The sequence below is a fragment of the Marmota flaviventris genome, chromosome 14, assembly GCF_047511675.1.
Source record: "Marmota flaviventris isolate mMarFla1 chromosome 14, mMarFla1.hap1, whole genome shotgun sequence".
Lineage (NCBI taxonomy): Eukaryota > Metazoa > Chordata > Mammalia > Rodentia > Sciuridae > Marmota > Marmota flaviventris.
The window spans coordinates 24,017,198-24,043,424 of NC_092511.1; the positions used below are offsets into that span (position 1 = coordinate 24,017,198).

At 45.8% G+C, this 26,227-nt stretch overlaps 1 protein-coding gene across 2 annotated transcripts; it reads right to left on the reverse strand.

Annotated features, from left to right (window-relative positions):
* Positions 1–43: 43 nt before the first annotated feature.
* Positions 44–26,217, reverse strand: Capn14 (calpain 14). Of its 2 annotated transcripts, XM_027933335.2 has the most exons (21): positions 25,993–26,217; positions 24,182–24,251; positions 23,248–23,366; positions 22,979–23,115; positions 22,420–22,594; positions 21,768–21,830; positions 20,307–20,392; positions 17,574–17,648; positions 15,324–15,490; positions 14,152–14,315; positions 13,672–13,680; positions 11,390–11,595; positions 10,452–10,488; positions 9,907–9,963; positions 8,449–8,506; positions 5,272–5,336; positions 3,710–3,778; positions 3,043–3,121; positions 2,328–2,444; positions 1,890–1,945; positions 44–70 (listed from the first exon to the last, which is right to left on the reverse strand). In XM_027933335.2, exons 1-21 carry the CDS (start codon positions 26,215–26,217, stop codon positions 44–46), a joined length of 2,061 nt encoding a protein of 686 aa, XP_027789136.2. The 2 variants fall into 2 exon arrangements, with proteins under 2 accessions (XP_027789136.2, XP_027789137.2); XM_027933336.2 differs by lacking the exons at positions 22,979–23,115; positions 24,182–24,251; positions 25,993–26,217 and having other exon boundaries at positions 23,248–23,270.
* Between the last annotated feature and the right edge of the window lie 10 nt (positions 26,218–26,227).

Sequence of the window (26,227 nt, forward strand, 5' to 3'; positions counted from 1 at the left end):
ATATGCAGAGTCTGTAGTGAGGGCAGACAAGGTTCCAGACTTCTCAGGAATACAGGGTCATCATCAGCCACTGGATACGAAGGGAAAGCAAGTCATGATCAGTTCACCCCATCTGACTTGAAGCCCCTTTCCCTGACTCCTGGGGAGTCATGGAGATGGGACATTAATGGATGGTTTAGCCCGAGGGACCACACCACCTGGTAGTAAGTATAAATCAACCTGAAATATAATCAACCTTGACTTCTCACGGTGCCTGTGAATGATGACTGTCAAGATCCAGGCTGATTTTGTATTCAATTCTCAATGAATTTTTCCCCCTTGACAACTGTGGCATGCTCACACATTGCAGGTGTACAAGCCGATGGGGTAGCAGACATCATTAAAGCATTTTCTATGTGTTTACAATTATGGTCCCTCTGATCTCTCATTGAGGGGATGTCTGGAGAAACAGAGCAATGCATCAAAATGACACTGCTGCTGATGAAGGTGATATTAATGAAAGGACCAGTGGTGTCAGAGAAAGCTTCATGGGGCAATGAAGCTGCACCCCACACGCACATCAATTACTGGAGTGACTATAAGGACACGTATGCTTAGGACCTCTCTATATCTTCGAATATAGGATATAAAGTAGACATTTGAGATCAAGGAAGAAATCTCAGCTTTTACTGGGGCCTTTCTAAGCAGCTCATATGGAAAAAGTGTTAGAGAATAAAAAGAACAGGCGACTCAACTCCAGACCCCAACATCCTTGCAGTGAACACTCGCTAGGACCAGCTCACAGCAGGTCCTTGATAAAGCAGAGCATTTTGAAGGATCAGAGGAGATAATTGGTGTCATGCATTTGTTTGTCTTCTCCTAAACATGTCCCCTTCTTCATTCAACAAACATTTGTCAAGCACCTACTATGTGTGAAGCACTAAATGAGATTCAGAAAAAGGTCACAAGGACAGTGAATGCAGTGCCTGAACTTGGGGTAGAGCAGTTCCAGCTCTTCAGTGAGATTTATTTCTGGCCTTCAAGTTTTGCCCGATCTGACCCTGACCTTGAGACTCACCTTGAGCCAGTTCCTCTCACTCTCTTCTCTACCCAGAATTCCACACACTGATCCATTCAGCCAAAGCCTTTCCTTGCCAGAATATTCCCTGGCTGGCTCCTTCTTGTTCTTGAGGTTTCAGTTTCAATGCCACCTCCTCCAGAGAGGCCTCATGGAGTGCTCTATGGAGACTAGATCTCTCATTACTGACTGTGCTGGAGTTCACTGCTAGACTCAGTTCCTCACCCATCTCTGGGTTCGTGGTCTGCTATCTGCCATGTGGCATGAAAGAGGAGGAGGCTATTTGCCGGTCTGTTGAAATGGACTTGGCCATGTGACTTGCTTTGATTGACAGAAGGAGCTGCAAGGAGTGGTGTGTCAAATCAGAGCCTTGGTCTTGGAGCCTTGCGTGTTAAGCTCTCTTTCTTGTACTTCTGTCTTTGTCCTCAGAAGGCCAAGCCTGGTCAGAGTTTCCTCAATTGAGGTGTCCCAGCAAAGCTCCTAGCCAGCCCGCAGAAGTATGGACAAGCCAGCTGAGACCCTCTGGCTCCCAGTCATGTGGCTTGGGAGCTAAATAAATGATTGTCACACATTGTTGAAAATTTATGGGGTTATCACATGGCATTGTTGTGATCAGAGCTAGTCACTCCCCGGTCCCTTCAGACATACCAGATATTAAGTGGGTACTTTGTAAAGATTTCATAAATGAATAAATAAGTCCATAAATGCAGTGCCCAATCCCAACACAATAGAATGAAGGGCCCCCAGAACCCTTCTACTTCATAAGAGCCTGGGCCTGCAAGGGCCACCTTTACCTAACCAAAGACTGCTGGCTTCTTGGGGGAAGTCTTACCTCGGGCTTCTGGAGGTATATCCCTTTGCCATCTTGGGTTAAGTTTTGGAAGATATCTGTGAAAAATACAGCAGAAAGGAACACAGCTACTTTGTGTGTGTGTGTGTGTGTGTGTGTGTGTGTGTGTCGGAAACATAAACTAGTTCCTTCCATACCTCCCCATACCTTAACCACATCCATGCTGAAAATGTAAGGGAAACCAATTTCCACCTACATGTACCCACACATGGCCACACTTCTTATAAAAGAAATACCTCAACCCTTTGCCTCTGGAGCAAGGCAGGGTGTGAATTAGTTTAGACTGGCACATGACCCACAGTCCCAGGGCTCCCCAGCCTCTTGTTTCTGGGCTGGCACTATGCTCTCTTGAGCTTGAACTAGGGACAGGTGGGCAACCATGGACATGAAGAGAAAGTCCCTGGTCCCCCACTCACTTACTCTCCATGTTCACTGCACGCAGCATCAAGTGGACAAAGCTGACAAAATCAATCTGAAGTCTGGGGCCACCGTAGCGGAGGAGCATCAGCTGGCAGACGTCGTCCCCGAGCACGATTCCTGCATTAAGCACAGGCTCCCGTGCTGAGTGCTGGGGCTCTGGGACCCTGTCCCCATCCATCCCTTCACTTAAGGGACTTGAATCCTGAGAGCATGGAGATCTTTTTTAATGTCATTCATTTCAAATCTTCTAATTATTTAATCAATTAATTTCATCTCCATTCCCCATGCCTGCCCCTTTAGGCCACAAGCATGGAAATCTTTTTATCAAGTGGTCATTGGCCTCCAAGGCAGGAGGCAGACTGCTTAGTACTCAGACTTAGCATTCAGTGCTTGACTTGGTAATCCTGGGGCCCAGGATTCCTGCATTAAAACCCCAAGCAAGTTCTTTAACTTCTCTGATCTTTAATTTCTTCCTCTGTAGGGTGGATTGAACAGGGTGTTGTTGACGATTAAATGAGAGACCAGATGTGCCAATCCTTGATAAATCTTAGCTACGATCATAACAATCAGAATAATCAATGTTTTTGATACTTGCAGATCCACACCTGTGAGCCTCTGCATTTGGGGAGCCACTTCAGAATGTCATGGGACCCCTCCTCCCTGCCTGGGGAGTGGGCACCTGTTCCGGCACCAGCTCCTCCGTTCCTCTGCTTACCTGCCTCCATCACGGCAGCCTGCAGCTGCACCCAGTCCAGGAGTCCTGACCTGCTACTGTCTTGCTTGTGGAAAACTTCCTGCAAAGAACCAAAACCAAAGGCTAAGGAAGGCAGGCACGCCCAAGCACCATCTGAGCCCCTACGTGTGCCAGTGTCAGAGCTGTAGGGGGACTGCTAGGCTCCTATCATCTCACATTATTTACAGGTTCTGAAAAAGACCAAGGTCTTCTCATGGGGTATGGACAGTCTGGGTGTGGGCCAATGTGCTTGATTTAAGTATATTTTTCATACTTTGAAGTGGTTCTAACTTCATGACTCAAGAAAAAAGTGAGAGAGTTTTAAGTAATGACTGAAAGAGTAGGGAGAAGCCAATTTCAGAAGCACACCTTGCTGAGGATGTTGGACTTACTCTGAAAGCAAACGGGGGTCTTTAAAAGCTTTTTGCAAAGAAGCAACCTGATTAGATGTGTGTCTTAGAAATCAGGAGACTGCTGCAGCAGGCTGTCTGAGTTTGGGAGAGAGGAAGAGCAAGCACTCACTGCAGGAAGAGCAGAGAAGATGTGGCAAGTGTTCAGGTATAAAGGAGAGAGAAATATCTTACGTAGTGTTGAAGAATTGCCATTTTGTACCATTCCCCAGAGGAGTATGGCTGGGGCTTGTCCTTACCTGGTACAGCATCAGCTGCTTCCACAGGCTCCTGAACTCCTGGATGCTCACAGTCCCTGATGCATTAAGCTGACAACAGGTCAAGGTGAACTCTGGCAGGACAGCACTGCATCCTTGGCTCTGGAAACACTAATGGGCCCTCTACAAGCAGTATACAATTTGTGGATGGCCCCGTTCAAGGTCCGATGTCCCTACCTGGCCTCCGTTTACTGGCCAGTCCAGCCTAGCTTTCCCTTGCCCTTACTAGGAAAGGACAGAATGAGCCATGGCACAGTGGCTTTGGAAGAAGTGATGATGTCGAAAGTGATGACAACAGCCATCATTTAGTGAAGCAGGATATTTTATCATGGCCAATTGGATGTGATTTAAATAAAATCCAGTAACTTTTTCTCGTTAGAGTTAAAATCAATGTACGGAAGAACTTAGGCACAAGATGGCTAAAGCTGCTTCTTTTACTTACTCGTTTTTTGAAAAGTTAAAAGCAAAATGGGTGACCTTGTAGACAATGTCAAAATACCCAGGCATCAGAGAGACTGGGTCAAAACACCACCATACACCTTCTCTGGGCCCTCCCATGGCTAGCACTGAGTTGCATGCTTTCCCTGTGTTATGCACTTTATGCCTTGTGGCATTAGTTCCCCCATGGTCTAGAAGATGAAATGAGCTCCCCTTTCCCCCCTGAGCTGGGGACAAGGATGGAACCTGTCCCGCTGCCTGTACCATCCTGCACCACCTCTGAGTGTCTGCAAAGACAGTTGTTTTCACAAAATTCCTCAGACGATCCGTTCTCTGCCTCTCTGCAGTATAGATGATCAAACTTTGATTTAACTGTCCACTTGGAAAGTCAGAATGTTTGCTAGGAAAATCACAGGGCTCAGAACGAGGAAAGCCGAGATCCTGCATGTCTTTGACTTCCCTGCACTCTGGTTTCCTGATATGTAAATGGGGCAGCCATTGCCCATCACCAGAGGAAAGACTCAGAGCCCTGTGGCTCTTGCCTTCTCTTATGAATGCTGGAGAATGACTACTAGGCAGCACTCTGCAGCTGCCTCATCCTTACTCTCAGGAAATAAGATATGTTTGGGGGGTTTTGTTGGTACTAGGAATTGAACCCAAGACCTTGCATTTGCTAGGCAAGTAGTCTACCGTTGAGCTATACCCCCGGCCTATTTTATTTTACTTTTTAAAAAATTTCATTTGCTAAGTTGTCCAGGCTGGTCTTGAACTTGTGATCCTCCTGCCTCAGCCTCCTGAGGGTTAGGATCACGGGCATGTGCCACTGCACCCAGCAGGTTATTGTTATTGATAGTTAATAGATGGCAGTTCTGACCTCAGCACGTTACCTGAGTTATCTATTTGTATTTTTACACCAACCCTACAGAGTAGGTTTTAATACCCTCTTAACTGTATCAGATGTGTACCTGATGTGCAGGCATGATGAGACTCAGTGATTGTCCAAGATCAAACAACTAGCAAGGGCCTGGGTGGGGATACAAACCTGGACAGGATGAGCAAAGATCTCGACCAGCAGCACACACCCACCCACAAACCTGAAAAGATACGTCCAGGAGGGCCAGGATCCCCTGGCAGGCATCAAAGCTGAAGAAGGGCTGTTTGCTCCCCAGACCTGCAGGAAGCAAAGGAGTTTGTATAGGGGAGGGCTGGCCTAGGACTGCAGCCCTTTTTCTGAACAGAAGGAGGCAGTACTGCCCAGGGCAGCCAGAGATTCTGTTGACACCATGTATGTAGGGTGGAAAAGAGTAAGGAGAGAGCAGCGGAGAGACTGGGGACCTGGCTGGGCTTTTTTTTTACATTGTGGGAGAAATGAACATATGCTCTGCATCTAGGGAGGGCCAGGATCATAGCCACAGACTCCCAGACCTGAAGGAGAACTGAGAAGCCTGCTGGTTCAAGTTCCCACCCAAACTGGGGGATTTTCTCCTCAGGTTTCACGATGGCTGCTCCGTCAAGGATGAGTGCTCACCTTTCCACATAGACAGAGCTTCCAGAGAAACTTTTTGAATTTTTTTGAGTCCAAAGGATCCTCCTGTAATATTCACTCACTGGCCAAGTTCTGTCTCCAGAAAAGCATAAAATGATGTTTGTCTCCTCTGTGACTTCTCCCATCCCTCTACACACGATCATATCCCCAACTATTGTTCAAATGGAATGGTTTCTAAACCCTTGTCATCCCTTTCTCGAGCCTAGGCTTTGCCAGTGTTCGTCTAAAATATGACACCAAGACTTGAACACATTCCTCTGATGCAATTTGATTACAGTGGGCCTATCGTTTCCAAAGTTCTCAGTCAGCATTTCCCAAATTATTTTCCAAGGGAGATGTTCTGCAGAGAGTTTTGTGATCATATATATAATTTGTGTCTATAGCCCCTTTCCTTCTTTCACCAAGCACCTTGGCCAATATTGAAATTATGTGTTTATTGTCCTTAAAGAAAAGGGAGATAGTAAAACACCATGTTCCTGAATGCCCCCTTTCTGTTCCCCAAAACCTAGCCAAGTTAAGGGAACAGTGAGGGAGACCCTGGGCTGGTACATCCAGATCCATGTTATCTTGAAGGACATTGGTTTTCTCTTATACACACTGGGAACTAGGGCAAGTTAGTGTTATCTGTAGAAAGCTACTTTCTTGCATGTACGCCAGGATAATTGCTCTTTGGGATGTTGATCATGTAAGCAAACTAAGAAAACTAATGCTGATGGTATCAGTGCTTCCGCAGTCTAACAAAACCCCTCTCTCAGTGGCAACTGGGGGGCGAACTGGGGGCACTATGGAGCAGATACCTGTCACTCACACAGGTGCTGCCACTGGAAAAAGCATCATGAGGGACAGAGGCACTCTTTTCTGGACCTGTATCATGAGGGATGGAGGCACTGTGCTTGGCAAGGCACCTAGAGGGACAGAGATGCTACCTGTTCAGGTTGTCACCACCAAACTCCTCTTGGAGCAGCCACTGATCTCTTGTAAACATTCCCCAATAAATCATAAATCTCTCATGTCACATGCAGGCACTTTCTTGGGCCTTGAAGCAGCCTACCCTACTGGTCTGACACACCTGAGCTGTGGACATGATAGTGTGACACAGAATTTCCCAAGTGTCACTGACCACAGAAATGAACTCCTTTCACTTCCTAGAATATTTACTAAAACCACTTAGTTTCTAACGTTACTTGGAGAACAATTTCATAAACACAGATCTAAATTCTTCCATTAAATGGAGCTGAATTGGCATTAGCTTATTTAGCAGCAAGTTGAGATTATTAGTTCATAAGTTGGAGGTCAACTAAATTAACCAAATATCTCTCGCAAACTGTCACCCACACAAAAGAAAAACAAAGAGGTCTTTAGAAAGTTAGGAACCTGTGCAACTAATTTAAAAAAAAAAATTAAAATGGCAGTGTTTTATTAAAATGGCATCCTAATTACATTTCATCTTTTTTGCTTTGGGCCCAGTGTATTGAGAAAGTTCTGGATTTTTATTCTCCTGTCTATTATTTAGGTGATTCTTCCCAGCTTGGCACCATCTGCAGATGCACTGACCCTACATCCTATGTCTTCCTCTAAGCCATTGGTTAAAGTTAGGGAAATAAAAGGATTCTCCTTTAGACATCTAAAATATACATAGATTTTCACCAATAATAAAGAATTATTTCTCTTGTTGTAAATTTGCATAGCTGTGGGGATGGTGTTAAGACTTCTGAATAGGTCTAGCATTACTATTTTCCAACTCACATTGTGGGAGATTTTACCAAATATTTTGTCAAAACCTATAGTAGTTCTCTGACAGAAAGTTCCAGAAATTCTCTCATAAGACTAAACAAAAGCAATTTGTTCACACATTTTTAGGAAAAGTGTTTTGCCTACTTGCAATCAAGACACTTAAAAATGGCACGAGCCATTTCTTTTAGTTAATTTTTCTAGAATCAGCATAGAATTTTTTCAGGGGTCTCTGGTGTTCTAGAACATCTAAAGTCTTCCTTTCTGGACCTTTCACTGATAAGTAAATTAGACTTTGAGAAAACATCTGGAAACTATTTCAAACCTTGAGACATACCCTGGACTGAAATTTGTATAGGTTCAGAATCTTGGCTTCATATAAAGAGGCAATCAAATATCTTAGATAGAAAATACTCATTAATCATTTGTTTTATCTTTCTTACTCTGAAGTTCAATTGCCTCCCTGCAGAAATCAGTGTATTTCCTCCATGGTCTTCTTGTTCCAAATATGTATATGCAATGTTTTTGTATGGACTTTAAGCTTTCCTAATAATTTATCTTAGACATCATATGAAAGCTCCCCTCTGCAATCCTCCTAGATGATATGCTGTATTATTCCAGATTTTTGTAGCTTGCTTAATTTAAATATGAGTTTATCAGAGAGTTCCCTGGTAGTCTAGTCAATAATTAATATTTATAACCCAGGTTGAAGAAATGGAATTGATATGCCAAGAAAGGAGTTCTTCTTTTCAAACTAGCAAAATGGGGAAAGGTCTTCATTTTCATAGCCATATACCTCTACACACCCAAACTAAGCAAAAAATAAGTACTTCAAAGCTCTACTGCTTTGCCAGACCACAAAACCCATCTTGGTGTCAAACATGGTTGCCAGGTGAGACCGGCTTTCACTGATTCACACATGCCACCAAGCCAAGAGAAACAGAGATGGAATATCAAAAATGTGTGTCCCCTTGTGAGTCCTACTGGATGACTCTAAGATACTTACTTGACCAGGTCATTCGGTTCAGGATCTTCTGCAGTTGAATAGCATTTATTTCTGGATACTGAATGGAAAGCAGAATGGAGAGAGAAAACCATTGTTCCTGAACACTCATTAGCAGAGGGGTCACAAGCTATTGGGGCTGGGAACATCCTGTCCTGCATAGGTTCAACATGGTATATGTACCATTTCTGAGCAGAAATAAGTGACACCATTATATCGTACACAAGGATTGTGGCCAGACATGTAATTAAATCTTAGGTTTTATAAAAACTTTACAATGCTCTTTGACTGGTTGCCAAGTCCAGAGCACACCAGCAGGGCAGAACCCTTAAGAAGCAGGTTTATAGGGAGCAGTGATTCTCTGTGGAAGTATTTTAGAATGTCAGCAATTTGCTTTGAATTTTGTTCTTCACAAAAGCTCATCAGCCAAAATTCTAGATTTAAATTTTAGAGTTGTTATTAAAATTTGACTTTATAAAATATCAGTGAAATGTAAGTATCATACACTTGAATTCATAAAATTTATGCATAGTCATAATGTACAATGTTTACTCTGTGTGTATGTGTGTGTGTGTGTGTGTGTGTTATATGTTTGGATTCACTATTAGATTTCATTTGATTAAAGCACTGCAGCACAAAATGTTTAGAAACCCTGGCTATGGAGGAAAACCTTTATAAACACTACATACAAGATTCCAATTAATCCTCTTTGCTTTGCCCGTGACTAATTGATCTAGCTTCCAAGAATAGATAATCATCTTAACTACTTCTAGAGACAATGCCTCTTCACGCTCATCTAAAATGTGAAGACTTTAGTAGAAAGTAACAGGCAAGGGATGTTATGGTTTAGATATGAGGTGTTCCCCAAAAGCTCATGTGTGCAACATACAAGAAGATTCAGAGGTGAAATGATTGGGTTATGACAGCCTTGGTCTAATCATTGCATTATTCCATTGATCTGAATTAACTGGGCAATAACTGTAGGCAGGTGGGGAGTGATCAGAGGAGGTGGGTCACTGCCTTTGGGGTTTATATTTGCTCCTGGTGAGTGCAGCGCTCTCTCTCTCTCTCTCTCTCTCTCTCTCTCTCTCTCTCTCTCTCTCTCCTCTCTCTCTCTCTCTCCTTCCTTTTGCCATGTCCTGAGCTGCTTTCCTCTACCTCACTCATCTGTCATATTGTTCTGCCTCACCCCCAGGCTCAGAACAATAGAGTCAGCCATCTATGGACATAAACTTCTGACACCATGAGCTCCAAATAAACTTTTCCTCCCTTAAGTTGTTCTTGCCAGGTATTTTGGTCATGGTGAGACAAAAGCTGACTACAACAGGGAAAGAGGAAGCCTTAAATCACATTTTACATATAGCATCAAACAAATACAAGCCCACATTTCATAAAATTTTATGCTCTACTTTATCCCCGCCCCCTCCTTCCACCCCTGCCCAACATCACCAGTCAACTAACCTTGGCAAAGAATTTGGTGAAGAATTCATTCTGCTCTTCATTTTGTTCTACTATTTCCTGTAGGAACAACAAAAAAAAAAAGAGCTGTATAAATAGACTCTCCTGCAAACATTATTGCCTCAGGGCTCCCAGGCCTCTGAAATTGACCTTGCATTGTCTTAAATTTTGCAACACAGCATTCACAAACATCTCTATTGCTCTGGTTCTCCCTGGTGCTGGGGAAGTAACAAATAGCAAAATGAGCCAAGGAAACACCAGGGAGAGAGAAGCAGAAGCAGAGAAAGTATAGGTATCTCCCATGCCCCTGGAGCACTGGGCCCTGGATGATGAGAACCCATCCAGAAGGACAATTATCTAATAATTTCTTGGTGCAAAAACAGCTGACATGGGCACTTTGAGAGCACAACAGATGACATATACCTTTGCCATAGAGCAGGGAAGCAGGGTACACAGATATTTGCTGACCCTTTACCAGGACGAGAGGTGCCCACCACCCTGACACTGAAATAGGCCCCGTCGTGTGGACTTCCAACCAGACCTCTCACCTTAGAGTAGACCACCCTGGAATTGTTGCCAAGTTCACTGAGGAAAGAAAAAGACAGAGAGTTTCTTCTGGGGGATCATCTTGGGAACATCTGAACCAATATTGGCCCTCCTGGGGGAGCTCATCTTTCAAGTTCTGTAGCTGAAGTGCCATGCAGTCCTACCGGGCTCACATCTCTCACCTCCCACATTCCCTTGAAGTGTCCAGTCCGGCCATAGGGCATAGTTCACCTCTCCTAACTCCCCTAACCTCCTCTACCAACCCCTACTTATAGTTCAAAACTCAGTGGTCTGGTCTGGCAGTGAGCCTAAGGTCAACTCAAACTATTATGGCCACGACATAAAAAACAAAACAAAACAAAGCACCTGGTATTGAAAGACTATCACATTAAATCAATCACAGGCAAAATATTAAGTTTGGTTGGGATGAATCTGTGTAGATTCAACTGCATACTAGTGGCGGCTGAGCCAGCTAATGAATGACAACCACCCTTCATCTGAACAAGCCCTGTGCCTCTCTCAGGAGTCATCCCTCCCTGAAGCCATCCCTGCTCCCCCAGGACTGTGGAGTTCAGCTCACATACCTTTCTCTGATACTCCTCTAGCCTCTGAGCATAGAAATGTTTATACTTAATATATTGCAATATCCATGACGGCCTATATGTCTGGGTCCTTACCAGATCTTCAACTTCACAAGGGCATGGGCTATGTCTGCTCTATCTTTTTATCTCTGACATTTAAGCATCCCGTTCTCTTCCATGGTTGGTGGAAGGAGAGTGGAAGGGGATGGCCTCTAAATAGAGAGCCACCGTGGTACCCAGCTTTCCTTCTCTCTCTCTCATCCTAGCAGCAGAGACTCCCCATTCACCATCTCCAGCCTTGTCCTCTTTGCCTGAAATGGCCCTACCAGGCCCTCGCAGGCCCCAACCTGAGTCCTTACTACAAGATGTGCTTCCTGGAGAAGAGTCTGAGGAGAAACTCCGACTCCTGGTGGGCCTCAGATGCACAGGGCACGATGAGGTACGTGCCTGGTTCCAGCCACAGCTCCTGATTCACTTCCTTTTCTTTAAGGAACACCTCAGGCCAGCTCAGGGGAGCATTTGCCCAGAAGAACTCAGCGGGCAGTTTCCTCTTGTCATTATAGTGCTGTGGGTGGGGAACAGAATGACACCAGTGGAGGTGATCACCCAGGGCTGGTGACCAGGCCTGGGGCCCTCTTTCAGGAGGCAGGACTGAGGTGGCCTTTGATCAGGCAAATCCCGTTACCCCAGAGGAGGATGAGGCTGAAGGGTGAGGAGGATAAGAACTAGAACGTTCTGGGGGCACCTTTGCTGGAACTCCAGCAGGGGCTGACGTGAGTTGATTTGTCCCCCTGCCTGCAGGCTCCATTTCACCATCCAGGAGTTCAGGCTCAGTCAAGGTAAGTCATCTGTCCTGGAGAGTCCCATTCAGGACAGCTGAGTTCCAATGTTCTTTGTACACTCTATGTTGCCTCCATGTATGTGACACAATCTCAGGGTGACCGAGATTGTGACTAGTGGTCACAGGTGCAGCTGGACCATCACCATCCCTCCACCTGCAGCACAGCAGCTACGTACAGATAGCTGGACATGGCAGGGTCACCCCAGCCGAAACAGCCTCAGAAGAGGAGAACCGCATGGGAACTCTGACCTGAAGCAGCTCTCTGGATCTCACATTGCCTGGGCATGTGCTTTGTTATCTGCTTTTCTTTCTTCTTTCCCTACTTCTCTTTATTTTTAGTTTTTACTTCCTCTCCCCTTTGTCCTCACTCAAGGCTATGGAGAAAGAAGAGGTCCAGGATCATGCCTTGGGTTTACATATAACTGCCAACAAAGACATCACCCATCCGACACAGACCCGTTCAGCAGATTTCACCTGGGGCTGGGGAAACAAAATACATCACTTTATGATACATGTTTTCTTTTTCAGATAATGAGAACCAGAGAACCATCCAGTTGCCCTCTTTGCTTTATCTGCTAGGAATCTCAGAGCTTAATTTTATAATCCGCCCTCATCGCTGTTCTGGGTTTAGTTTTTCTTGTATGATGGACTGCCTTCCCTCATTCCCTTATGACTTTTTTCTTGCCTTTTTACTTTTATAACTGGTTTGCAGTTTTCATTTGTTTACACTTTTTATTGTAAATTGACCCAAATTCTATTTAGACTGTAAGTTTAATATAAATAGGCACCTTTTTAAGTTTAATACACAACTTTGGGAGTACTCAGTGTTCCGGCGGGAGGGAAAAACAAACAGAAAACCAAAAACATGACCCAATGCAAAATGGATTCTTTATAAAAGTCCTTTTGCTTGATTCAGTCCAACAGGAGAAAATGAGGGCTTCACTCTTGTTTTCTTGGAAAACAAAACAATAGCTGCCACCCTCCCCTGCTGGAGTCCCTCAGGCTTCTTCTCTGATGCCTCCACAATGCCTCCAGGTGATTCTTGTCCCCCTGTCCATTTCCCCAAGTTGCTTCTGCTGCTGCTGCTATTGTTGCTGCTGCTGCTGCTGTTGTTATTATTATTATTATTATGTACCAGGGATTGAACCCAGGGGCACTCAACCACTGAGCCACATCCCCAGCCTTTTTTTGTATCTTATTTAGAGACAGAGTCTCACTGAGTTGCTTAGCACCTCACTAAGTTTCTGAGGCTGGCTTTGAACTCACCATCCTCCTGTTTCAGCCTCCCAAGCTGCTGGGATTAGAGGCATGCGCCACCATACCCAGCTCCCCAAGCTTTTATCACTTGTCCCTGAGTAGGTGGGCTGTGTGGTCTCTTGATGTCCCGTATGTTTTAGGTCTATTTTATTATGAGCTTTATAACTCAGGCAAGATTGTCATTTATCATCCTTCCTAGGCTGTGACAGCCTTCAATATTAGCACTAGGTATTTATGCAGAGATTTAATGAATTCTGAAATTTATTGGTTCTGTGCTGGGCTGAGATCTCCTTATAGAAGTGTAAGGATTTCTCAGGATCCTCAGACAAAAAAAGAATAGCAGATGCTCTTTACTTACACACACATGCACACACACACACACACACACACACAGACACACACACAGAGTTGGCGTTATCCAGACATTCTCACAGCTTCTTGTATAGGATGCTACAGTCAAAACCAATCTCAAAGTGGCTTAGTCACAAAAAATGGCATCAGTCCAAACTAGGGCTTCTGGTCAAGGTCAAGTGTGGACCTCACCTTGCTCACCTGGAAAACAAAGAAAGATTTGGTTAGGCAGTGAAGGACCCCAAACCCTGATGAAATCCGACACAGAAGACACCCTCGGGGGTCCCTTCCCTTCCTTGGGCACTTCGATCCCTGGTGGGAAATTGGGGGAAAGCCTTGGGGAAGGAACCCCAGGCTGCTTGGGAGAGGAAAGGAGCCAACATTATCTGCACCATCTATGAGCCAGGCACTGTGAAAAGTGCTACCACACGGTCTTCTTTTATGCAACCTTTGCATTAACTTCGTGGCCCCTATTTGGCAGGTGGAGAAACTGATGTTCAAGTGCAAGGAGGTGGCTTGTTCTAGATTGCATATTACTAAGTAAAGCGCCAAGACTTAAACCCAGTCCCAAGGACAGGGACAAATAGCTAAAAGGACAAGGACCAGGAAAAAGTGGTAGCTGTTGGAGACCCCACGCTGGACCTCACACTCTAGGCCCCAGAGGCCACCTACTCTGAACACGTAGAAGCCAATGGCCAGGCGAGACTTCGGGTTGCGGCACCTGTGCCTGGGCTTCTGCAGCAGGGAAACTAGCAGGCTGCAGGTTCTCAGGGACTGCCTCCCCTCCTCAGGCCTCCAGATAGACAGCAGGAACTGTGGATTTTTCCAAAACGTATCTGGGCAAAACACAGCAAGGTGAGAACAGGACTCTGGTTCTGCTGGCGTCTGCCTTTCCAAACCACTGAGAGGTGCACAGTCTGAGGACACCTTCACCAGGCTTCACATCTGAGGTCCATCTGGACAGAGTGGAGACCCTTCATCCTCAGCTCTACGTCCCATTTACCCCCTGCTCCTCTACCTCAGGTTCTCCTACACGTACCTGCCCAGAGTTGTTCCTATGCTGTCGCCGCTTTGCCTGGCAAAGCCTGGCCCAGATATCATGCCCCATGAACAACTGCTGCTTAAATAAGTGACTGTGTTAACTTGCTGAGAAGAGCATGCCCAAGATCCCAGGAGCCTTCATGCTTTAGCAAGGGTGAAGCCTTAGCATAAGGGCAGATTTAGTCGTTGGGAATATGGTGGCGGGAAGGGAACATCAGAGCTAAAGCTACCCTGCCCCTCTGAGATCAGACGCAGAGATCTTTTCTTCAAAAAGGAGGCTCGCCACTTCCATCATAGAGGAAGGGACATGGTCACCAACCTCCCATCTCAAGAATTTAGGCACATTTTTCTCCTCTAACTGAATAGTCCAGGAGTCCTGGTTGTGTGTTGCCTACCAGACTCTAGTGGGGAGATACCTGGCTGTGATTACTGTACCAGTCCTGCCCTTCCTGGAGCGGTTATTTTGATGCATCAGTGCTCTTATCCCAAAACGGAAGAAAGATTTCACCCACTCAGTGACCACGCCTGTGTGCCTGTGTCCCCTTGGTGTGGATTAGAGGGGGCATCACTTGGGAAAGATGCAGACCCATAGCTGAGAGCTTGACAGAGAGGACTGTACATCTGTGCAAACTGGGACCAAAGGTGCCCCCTCTTCCCTGCGGACATAGCCCAGGACTAGAGTGGGCAGCTGACAAGCACAGCCCCCTCCTCCTCAGCCACATGTGCAGGGCTCAGTCTACGGGACCATCTGCATGGGCTCCCCCACCCGCCATCCCCAATCCAAGAGCCCAATGTGTGCCCACCTTGCCACGAGGACTTCATCCGGCCTCCAGCTGTGCTCCCTTTCTCCCATCTCCCTTCCTGCATGGTGTACATCCACTTTTGGCCCACCTCGAAGCTCAACAGGCCTGGGGTCAGTTTGCAGATGACCAGAAGCACAAAATGTGCTTTAAAGTCCTGCAGGGACATCCTGGAGAAGAAGAGGAAACAGCACAGACAAGTGAGATGATGCCCTGTCCTAAGGACACACATCAGGAATGGGGCCTTGGTCTGGGCACCCCACCCTCTCTCAGACCAAGGCCCTGTGTGGGAGACCAACCTCCCACGTGCCTGAGTACACTCCCTGGCTGGGTGCTGAGGCTCTCAGTTGCAGAAATGTAGCAGAACTTTTCCCACCCTTCTTGGGTGCAAGGGTCGGTGTCTCGTGCATGGGTGTGTCTTGCTACAGCCCCATGGGTGAAGCTATGCTCACCTGTTCCTTTGTAATATAACCCCTGCCCTGTTTAGGATAGAATCTTCCATGGAAGTGCCTTGTGTGTGTCCCCTCCTCTTACTGTGCCCTTGGGTATGGCCTACCCAGGTGTCAGTCAACCTGCTGACAGTGGACATCATGAAGATAGACTCAGCCCCCTGAAACCTGACCCCTTGCCTCATTTGAATAGCTTCTCCTCAATAAAAGGGGTCAGCGAGTGCTCTTGCTGTCTCTCTCTCTTTCTGTGGACCTTTAAGGTCAGAGGAGCCGTCACGGCGACCCCAAAGAAAAAGGTATTTGTGTCTCTTGTGTGGTTATTTTGTGCAGCCCAGTTAGCCCAGTTTAACTGGAGTGACCCCTGAACCTTTTAGTCGCAAGAACAGAAACCCGGCAGCCCTGTCCTCCAGGCTCTGTGCAGAGCCCAGCTGGCCTTGGAGGCAGGAATGGGCTGAGCCTGATCCATGTGATGGTCCATCAGGGGAAGTGGAGCCCCAAGAAGCCCATGCCCTCTGGCTTTTAGCATTGTTAATATTGAAGATGATGGTCCCGCTTCTGTGTGAAAGTGACAAAAGCCAAACGGAGGTGTTCTCAGCTAGTCAATTGACTGATGATGTTCAATAGGCACAGTGTAGGTGAGTGCCCGGTTATTAATCAAGATCTTCACCCTCACCTGCTAACTGTGAGCTGAGTCCTGCTACCTAGGCTCTCTGGGGCTCAGTTTGCTCATCCGCAGGGTAGAATGACAGGATTTACAGGGCTCTAGAGCTCAGCAAAAGACCTTCGGCAGTGAGGACCCCACAGCAGTGTGGACAGGTAAGGGGAGAACACCAGTCCACGGGACATGGGTGGGGTAAATAGAAAGGGTGGGAAACAAAGGTGGAGGGAGCAGAGGGGGCTCTGTGGGACTCTAGCAGCAGAAGGGCCCACTTGGGCTGTTTCGGGAGGTAGCTTTGGGGTGATGAGGCGTAGTGTGACTCTGCTCGGCAGGGTCCAGATCAGGGGGCCTGTCATTTGACGAGACTCTGTAGTGCATTCCATCTTCATCTCCTTTTCAGGACAGGAAAGATAAACCTTGTGTTGAGTGCATTGAGCAGAGAGCAAAATGGAGGCCAGAGAGGCCGCTGCCTCCCAGCCCTGCTTGAAGCACACGTTGGGCTCCATGTCAAAGATCCTTCCCTCAAAATGACATCTTCACCTGTTCCTAAAAAAGTTCAAGCTTTTTTTTTTTTTCTTTCAAAATGCAGGTGCAGAACCCTAGGACCTGCCCTAAAATGACCTTAGAACCAAAATCTCCAAGGGAGCTTAATGGAATCTGAGGAAGGAGAGCAGTGCCTGCTGGGCCTAGAGCAGAAGGGAGGGGTGCCGTCAACAGTCACAGGACAGAGCAAAATTATCATCACCTTCCACCTGGACCTGCATACAAGACTCTGGCTGCAACCTGTCAACCCCATTTCCCTTAACCTTGGGATGCTTAAATTCCTCCCCTACTTGTGGATCAGGGAGATGAACTTGCTACCTGCCCCCTTGTCAGGTGGCCTCCAGTGAAAGGTCTTTTTATAAAAACTGGGAACCACAGAGTTGGCTTCTAGGTGTGCTGGGCAGTGAGCAATTGTTGAGTATTGTTCTGATCCCAGGGACTGTGACAGTGTATTTCCCTTTTGGCCCTGCTGGACTGGCAGCCCGTTAAGGGAGTGTGTCTTACTGACCTCTTTATATGAGATGCCTGGCATATATGAGGCACCCAGAAAATATTTGCTGAATGTAAGCCAGGGCATGTGTCCCAAATCCCCAAGTCAAATACCAGAATTCTCCATCATTATCTTTCCTCAGAAGCAGAAGCTTCTCCTTGGGGCTCAGCAGCTCCCATTTTCTCGAACTGAAAATAGAAAAGATACATTTTCATGAGGAATGACAAGATTGTGAAGAATATGCCAGAAATTCTTTAGTAAATGCTCGGTGGTGTCATTATTTAGTATTATTTTCAGACTGTTTTGCAGACAACTAAATCTTACAGTCTGCATTATGAGATCAACATGTAACATTAATCAATCACTTACTCTAAGCCAAGCACCAGGCTAGGCTCTTGACATACTTTATTTCATTTAAGGCTAGCATCACTTAAGGCTAACAACAACTTTGACAGAGAGACATTGATCTCCATTTTGGAGATCAGGCAACTGAGATTAAGAGAGATCAAGTCACTTGCTTGAAGTCACAAAACTCTTCAATGTCACAGCTGGCATTTGAGTCTGGAATTGCTTATTTTCAAAGCCCATCATATTAAACTTCTACTCCTGGCTATGAAGGAGTAAAACTGTCCTATATTAGCCTCCTACCATAAGCAACCAAAAGTGGGACAAAATATAAGAAATGATTTTCAGACATTGGGCAGTGGTCAGCACAGGACTGTGATCCTGGGAGGAAGGAAGCCATGGGCTGAGCTCTCACATCACCTGGGCTTCTTCCTGAGGGAGTTTCCGGGACAGTGATACAGGAAGTGGAATACAAAAAGAACCTGTCAGTCCTGCTGAATGGAGAAGATAGAGTCTGGAGTTCCAGGAAACCAAGGCAGCTAAAATGTACTGGGCAAAGTGCCTGGGGGGAGTGGGGTGGGCAGAAGCTCCAGAAAACTTCACAGGGGTTCCCTTGAGCCTGTGCCTGAAATTTTATCTGTGCTTTCTTAAAATGAAACTGCATAAGACTGGTCTACAGACAGAACAATTCTCAGAGGTGACCCAGAGCCGGGAATCATGTGAACTTCCAACAGCTAGAGTTAAAAGACCCTTTTGAATACATAAAGTCTTTTACTAGAGATCCCAGAGGGTCTTCAAGTTAGTAGTGGAGTCAAATTATCACTGAAATAAAAGTTTCTCTTAACCTGCCCTACAAGTGCTTGAAAACTTCAAAGTATCCAAACCATCCCTAAACAATGTGACTACCTGGCAGAAAAATCCCAACTTTTTAAAAGAATACAATAGAATTCCACATTCAGAAACTAAAATTTACAATGTCTAGCACCCAATTAAAAAAAAATTTACTAGTCACATGAAGAAGCAGAAAAGTGATCCATGACCAGGAATAAAAACAGTCAGTAGAAACCAGTGTAGATAGAATTAACAGATAATTAAGATGGAAATAACAGGTAAGCATGTGAAGATAGCTTTTATAACCATACTCCGTATTCTCAAGGATGTAAAAGGAAATACAGACATAATGGGAGATGAAATGGGAGATTTGGAAAAGGAATTTCTAGAGCTGAAAAATATAGTATTTGAAATGGAAAATACACTGGATGGGATTAGCAGCAGATAAAACATTATGGAATAAAAGTCCCTATTTTTATTTAATCTTCACCACACCTCTAGTTCAGAAAAATTATGAAACTTGCCTTAGATGATATAGACAGAAAGTAACAAAATGATAATTTGACTCATCGACTATCTCTAATGTTAGTACTTGTCCTAGGAAGTGAACAATCACTACCAACACTATGATGATATATTTCTGTAGCACTTTAGAATTTAAGCATTTTGGGAGAGTGACATTTTTCCACATAGACTCAGTTCTTCTGTCACCTCTGTCAATTTATTCAAAGCAGCACACACTATTGGGGCAAAATTCAACCTGCTTTTCCAAGTCTTAATTTATTCATCTACAAAAATGGTCAAGTATAATGTAGATATGGACATGTTTGTGTACTCTGTAGTGTTACACAGGGTTAAAAATGGTAACTCTTCATAATGAGCAGAAGGACTCTCACAAAATTGGCCTCTCTTCCTATCTATTCCCTATACCCAGTCTGTTCCCTGTAAAACTCACATCTCCTTCAAGCTTCCTTAAGGCAAAAACAACCTAAATGTAGGCTTTCAGTCAGAATGCCCAGAGGTCACTAAGGTAACCAGACAGTAGCTATCAATTCAAATTTCTCTAACTTTGACTCAACAAGCACAAGAATGCATTGGACACTCCAGAGATAGAACACTAGACTAAGGTACCATAGACCTTCATTGAGTCATGCTATGTGACCAGAAGCAAATCTTCAACTAAGCATCTGTTTTTTTCCATTAGTAAAGTGGAAATGCAGCTACAGACCTTATATAGCACTGTCTGGGGAAACTAAATAGGTAGTAAAAGATCAAAGGATTTAGCATAACTCTAGCAAGTCCTCAATAAACATTCACTTTAATTATTCTAATAAAACAGAAAGTGACTGAGGGGGCGGGGGCAGGATGGGGTTGTGGCTCAGTGGCAGAGCACCTGCATAGCATGTGTGAGGCACTGAGTTCAATCCTCAGTACCACATATACACAAATAAAAAATAAAGGTACATCAACAACTGAAAAATATTTTTAAAAAAGAAAAAGTGACCTCTATACCATAAAGCATCTTTTAAATTGTGAGAGATGGAGCTTCACACTCTGAAAGCTTTCTAAATCCAGCCTAAGGCCAAAGGAAGCACACATCTGAATTTGTGTGCAAATGGAAGCCTCCTTTTTCACCTGTCTGATTCTTCCCATTCCCCAGCAGTCCAAACCTGTCACTCCAGTCTCCTTGCCATTCCACCTTCCCCCAGGGGTTCCGTAGTTTCACTAGATATTCGGGTCCATATTTGCAGGTCACCTACATAAAATGAGAAGCAGTTTAGTGGCTTGGCTAAGTGCCAAGTTTTTCAGATATCTGGGTGAGACTCAGACCTGCAGCTGAGAACTTGCAAAGGAAAATCAAAGACCTGAAGAGTTGGTACAGTAGAAAGTGGCCCTGCTACTTGCACTTGCTAGCTTGTGGGACCCAGAACAGATGATTTAACCTCCTGTCTCTCAGTTTCTGGATCTATAAAATGAAGCTAACAGTCACAGCTATGGTAGTGGCTTACATGGTGGATCCCCAAAGCATCTGACCACCTAGAACATGGGAATGTGATCCTGTTTGGAAGGATCTTGAGATGAGAGCATCCTGGATTAGGAAGTGGGTCCTAAATCCAAAGATTATCATTCTTGCAAGATAAGAGAAAGGGAGAAGACACCGAAGGAGAAGGTCACGTAAAAACAGAGGCAGAAATTAGATTAATGTAGCCCAACACCTAAAATAGTACTTAGCACACAGCAAGTGCTATATGAATTTGTTAAATAAATATGAAAATAAATGAAAGTTCATGGCTGTTGGAGATCAAGAAGTATGAAGTTACAAATGAGTTTGAGTGCAAGAAATTTGAAAACAGTCAAAGGAAAGTTTTGGGGGCGTCTGGCTCTCAAGAGAATGTCAGAGGATCTTAAAGATTTCTTATCTCCATGCTTTGCCCATGCAGTGTCCCTGCCCCACTAGAATGCCCTTCTCTTTCTTAGGGATCTACCCATCTTGTGGGAGCCAATGCATGCCAGCTCATCTGTGGAGCCTTTTCTGACTTCTCCCCAAGCCAACTGGTGAATGTCTTCTCTTCTACTTCTGAGCCCTCAAAGTCTTCCCTGTATGTTCTCCTCTCTCCATTTTTACTTTGCTTCTCTAACCTTCTCAGGTGTCCATATTTGACACTAAGCAATTTGTGGGCAGAGTGCCTGTCTGATCCTTCTTCTCAGTGCACAGTGAAGCTCAAATGATGAATATCAATCGGAGGAACCTGAGAGACTATTGGAGAGTAGCATGAGAGAAGCGGTAACCTGGGAGGGAAGAACCGGGCCAAGGGCTGCCATCAGCCATCTGGTGAAGTGAAGCACAGCAGGGCTGATTAGCTAAGGGGTGACCCATTAGGAGAGGCTGAAATGATGCATTGGGAGTGGCAAAGCTTAGGCCCAACACTCTACCTCCGAAAATAGGTACAGAGTTACTGGGAGTCCACCACTAGTTTTGGCAAGCCCTGGAGGATCCACCAGAGACTTTATGCTTACTTTACTACAAGACTGGGCATAAATAGCATTCACCAAGATGAGTCAAGGCTTTGGTAAGAAGCCTTGGGAAAGGAGGAGGCTGAGAGGGATAAGAGAAACCTGGTTAACCCCACCTTCCTGATTCCTGTGAGAGTATAGGCATGGCCATCCACCAGCCCATTCTCCTGCACTCTCTCCTCCTGCAAAGACAAAAGAGAGACCCCAGTCAGTCCTTAGTTGCGTGCAGCTTATTCCAGGAATCGTGGGAGGCCTAGAATGAACTTGGAGGGAGCAGCGGTTTTTGGAGAGAGAAGTAGAAGAGAATCAAAATGATGTGGTACATCACAGTTTTCAAAACTCTTCACCATCCATAGTCTCATTTGACCTTCTCAACAACATATGAGCCACTTGGAAGTGATTATAACCTACATTTTACAGAGGACAAACTCAGATCAATTGCTAAGTCATTGTGTGAGGTTACACGGATCATTGAGGCAGGTCTGAACTGAGGGCTCTCTATTCTGGTTCTGAGTTCTTTACTGTAGTTGAATTGGAAGTGGACGTCGCATGTAGTTGATATTTAATACCTCTCTTCTCTACACACCATTTTTATTCTACCACTGCCCTGAAGACTTAGCTCCACTGCCCTGGCTTGAAGATCAGGACTCTAGGCGGTATTGGATGGAAGCCCTGGGTCCCACGCAGGAGAGAGCAGTAGCAGGCAGATGAAGGGAGATAATGGGAGCAGGAGAGGCTGCCCTGTGCCACCTCACATCCCACTCTCACCCCTATACGAGTCTGGCAGCCAATGAGGGTTCTGCTGTAGGTGGTTTGGGTTAGGATGTCCCAGAGGTTGCTAGGGTCTTCTACCAGGTTGATGGTCGTTGTCACCCCTCCAGTGAAGTCCACAAAGGCTTCAGACACCTGTCCACATTGCAAGTCTTCATAGGAACCAGAAAGCCTGCCCAGAGAAGGAATTAACATGAGAAGGAAAGGTAAAGGGTATTAATACAATAGATGGGAGGGCCCAAATGAGCAGGGAACCCATTACTGGGTTGCTCTTTGGCACGTATCTGCCAAGCCTTCTTTCCAGCCCAGGATCAAAAGAAAGAATGTATACTAAGAGTTCCTGTCCCTCGTAAACCCCTCCATCCATTAGAGAAAGGTAAAATTCCTGACTACTTCTTCAGCTGACTCCTACAGAAAACACCTGAAGACGTTCTCACTTCTGCATTGGCTGAGCATCACACTTCATTAGCTTTACCTGATTCTACTCCCCGCCCTCAACACTGAGAGAGAGAAAAAAAAGAGAAGGGAGGGGGACTATTTCTAGTGGTTTTCTTACTTGGCATAGGCCTTTTCCAGAAGAGCTCCCCAGAACAAGTTCTTGTAAGTAGAGGAGACAAACACCAGCTGGCCAGCCTCATTCACGGGCAGACGGTCATCTACCACCACAGGAACCCATTTCCCAAAATGCCAGAACTGGAGGGAGAGAGCACCCACTGGTGAATGAGGACTGCTGAGGAAGATAGTCCATAGGCAAAGACATGGCTCTTCTATGAGCCCTGTTTTCCAATGGCCCTTTTCAGGCTGAGGAACCAGGAAGACACTCACCCAGAACTGGAAGATGCCAGCATAATTCTCAGTGAAACTCTGATTCAGGGGAACAACCCGGCTCAAGATGTCCTGGTGCAAAGTCAGCGCATGCAAAGCAGCCAAGAACCAGCAGTCTCCTGCACCAGAGAGCACGCTGTGGCTGTGGGAATCTGTGCACACATGCACATTCTGCCAGCATCTTCGTGCGCCTACTGAGGATGTCTTGCGTGCAAAAAAACACCTAGTTCCAATTGCTATCCTCTCTGGGCTTAGCCTAGTTTAGGAGACGGGAATTATACACTAGGAAGGGGTACAGCGAAGGACCAGAGCAGGGGATAAGGAGCATTGCCTGTAATCCAAACTTGACCCCAATAATTGAGCCACATTATTGGATCAGCTTTCAGCCTTCCTAAATGTGCCATCCTCAGGAATTTGGACCCAAACACAACCGACTTTTTCTAAATCCTACTGGTGATTTATCTATGTTCTTCTGAGAAAGTCTCACTTCTCCAGGACCCATTTTCCCATCTGCAAAATGGGTAACAATGTATTTGTGCCTTCCCTGAGGGCCAACAGTTGTTTCTATTTACTATTTTAAAAAGCCAAGTTGATGATAGCCCTGCTTGGACCTAATCTAGAGAGTCCAATAACTGGTGTCCCAAGGACTCACTATGGGGAGTGAAATAAAGGGCTCATTTTTCTCAAACAAAATTTAGACCTGTAAACTGACACTGAGGATGATCTGGGGCCTGGGCAAAGTGTGAGTTTTCCATACATCCTGAGAGGACAGGTTTCTATAAACTTCCAGCACAGGACAGAGCTCATCCAGGTGCAGTTAGGTAGAGTCGCTGCTGAGTGACATTTGCAGTTGGGATCTCTGGAGTCCCCTGCTTACCACCCCTGGCTTGGTGGGGCCAGGCTCGCAGGTGGCCAGGGCTGGGTACAGACTTACCTACAACTCCCTGGCACAAATCCATCCTTTTAGCCTTGGCAGAATAGAACTGGGGGTTGCTGTGCAGCTCCTAAAGGGATAGACAGAATTGTCATTATGTTCGAGAACAAGGAAACTCAGGAGCTACAATGACCATGTTTTCTCATTTCCTACAACTGAACTTCACAGGACAAAGATGAAGAATATATGTGAAATCAGTGCTGTCCCAGAAAAATCTTGGATATAGATTCTGTCCATTTTATTTCTAAGTCCTTCTTACAGCTCATAAAATTCAGAGTCCTGGAGAACTCTGTGTAGTCAGGGCCTGAGAGATAAGCCACCTCTTAGACCACTCTCAGGTTCACCCAGGTCCCCTCCAACTGGAAAAGGGGAATGTGAGAACTTACCCAATTCCCATCTCTTGGGGATTAATGACAGTAAGTAAGACCTGGTGTGAGAGTGTGAAATATACACTTGGTCTCCTTCCTCTTTCACAACATTTAGTTCCTAAAACCACTGAAATCACCAACAGGATGATGACTGTCTTTTGTATGCTAATGAGAAGACTGGGGTAGATTCAGGATGGGGGCTGATCTCTGGGAAAGACTAAGGGCACTTCAGCCTTACTCTCCTGGACTTCTAGGGAGTGAAGAGGGGCTGAAGGTTGAGTTGATCACCAAATGTAATGATCTACTCAATTGTGCCTTTGTAATGAAGTCGCTATTAACCCCCCAACCCTACCCCATACCCTGAAAGTCAGGGTTTGTGGAGCCTCTGGACAGGTGAACCATGAAGGTTCCCAGAGTGGGCACAGAAGCTCCATGACCCCTTCCTACATCCTCTCCCTGTCTCTTCCATCTGGCTGTTCATCAGTATCCTTTATAATATCCTTAATAATAAGCACTGTGTTTCCCTGAGTTCCATGAATCTCTCTAGCAAATGAAGAGAACCCAAGGAGTGGATCATGGTAATACTGAGCTGTAGTCCAGGGTCAAAAGCACAGGTTATCCAAGGTGGGTGCCAACCTTACAAGACTGAGCCCTCCAGTTCCCAGAAAAAGTCACAGATTCTGCAAGCAGGCCATGTCTGCCATGCTTCAAGACTAAGTGAGGCACCCCCTCAGAGACCTGGAATCTTGCACACATCAAGATCACCGACTACAAGTGGGGGTCCATAAGTGGGGTCTGCCTTACAGACGAGTCCCCAGGCTCCATGGACTAGAAGGTGTGTCAGGCAGTCCCTGCATGAGATAGACCCACATCTCTGTGTACCAAAACCAAGTACTTTAGGGTGAGTTTTCCTCTGCAACTTGCAAAGTTCCCTCCGGCGTTCTCTGGGTGGGGTTGGGGAGCAAGGAACAGAGGAGCTCAGCTTGTGTGTTCCACTAACAGGGCAGTCTCTGTTTGGGCTCAAGCAGATAAGGAAACAGCTGGACTAGAATTGCTTATTTCCCTGAAACCCCCCAAAGCTATATGTTTCTAAAATTAGAAATCCTGGACAAAAGTGTCTCCATTTCCATTACATTCCTATAAGGGAATTCTGGGGGTGGAGGGGACTGAGCCCTCATCCTGTGAGATCCAATGCAAAGGCAGCGTAGATAATGTCAGAACTGGACTGAATCAGAGGACACTCGACTGGTGTCCACTGAAGAACTACCTGGTGGGAGGGGGTCTTCCCTATAATTTGGTGTCAGAAGCATTTGCTGTGTTGAGTGGAGAGGAGAGAGTAGGAAAAGCCCTTTTATCCTGTGTTTCTTAGACCTGTTCTCCACTAGCCCCGAGCCCTGGGCACTGCCACATCTTGTGGCTGTTCCTGGGCCCTGCCGTCCTTACCGGGGGCCTCCTCCACTGCAGGTGCGGTGGCAGCTTCTGAAGCAGAGGCCCGCGGCCGATGGAGCTCTGGGTGGCTGGGAAGCTGCTGTCTTCAAACAGACAGCGGTCCCTCAGGCAGCGGTCCCGCAGGGCCTCGTAGTCCTCTTGGGGTTGCTGCGAAGAGCCCCGCGTGGAGTCCTTCCACCCCTGCTTCCATCTGCCTCGGATAGATGGCCACACAGACATGGCAAAGCCC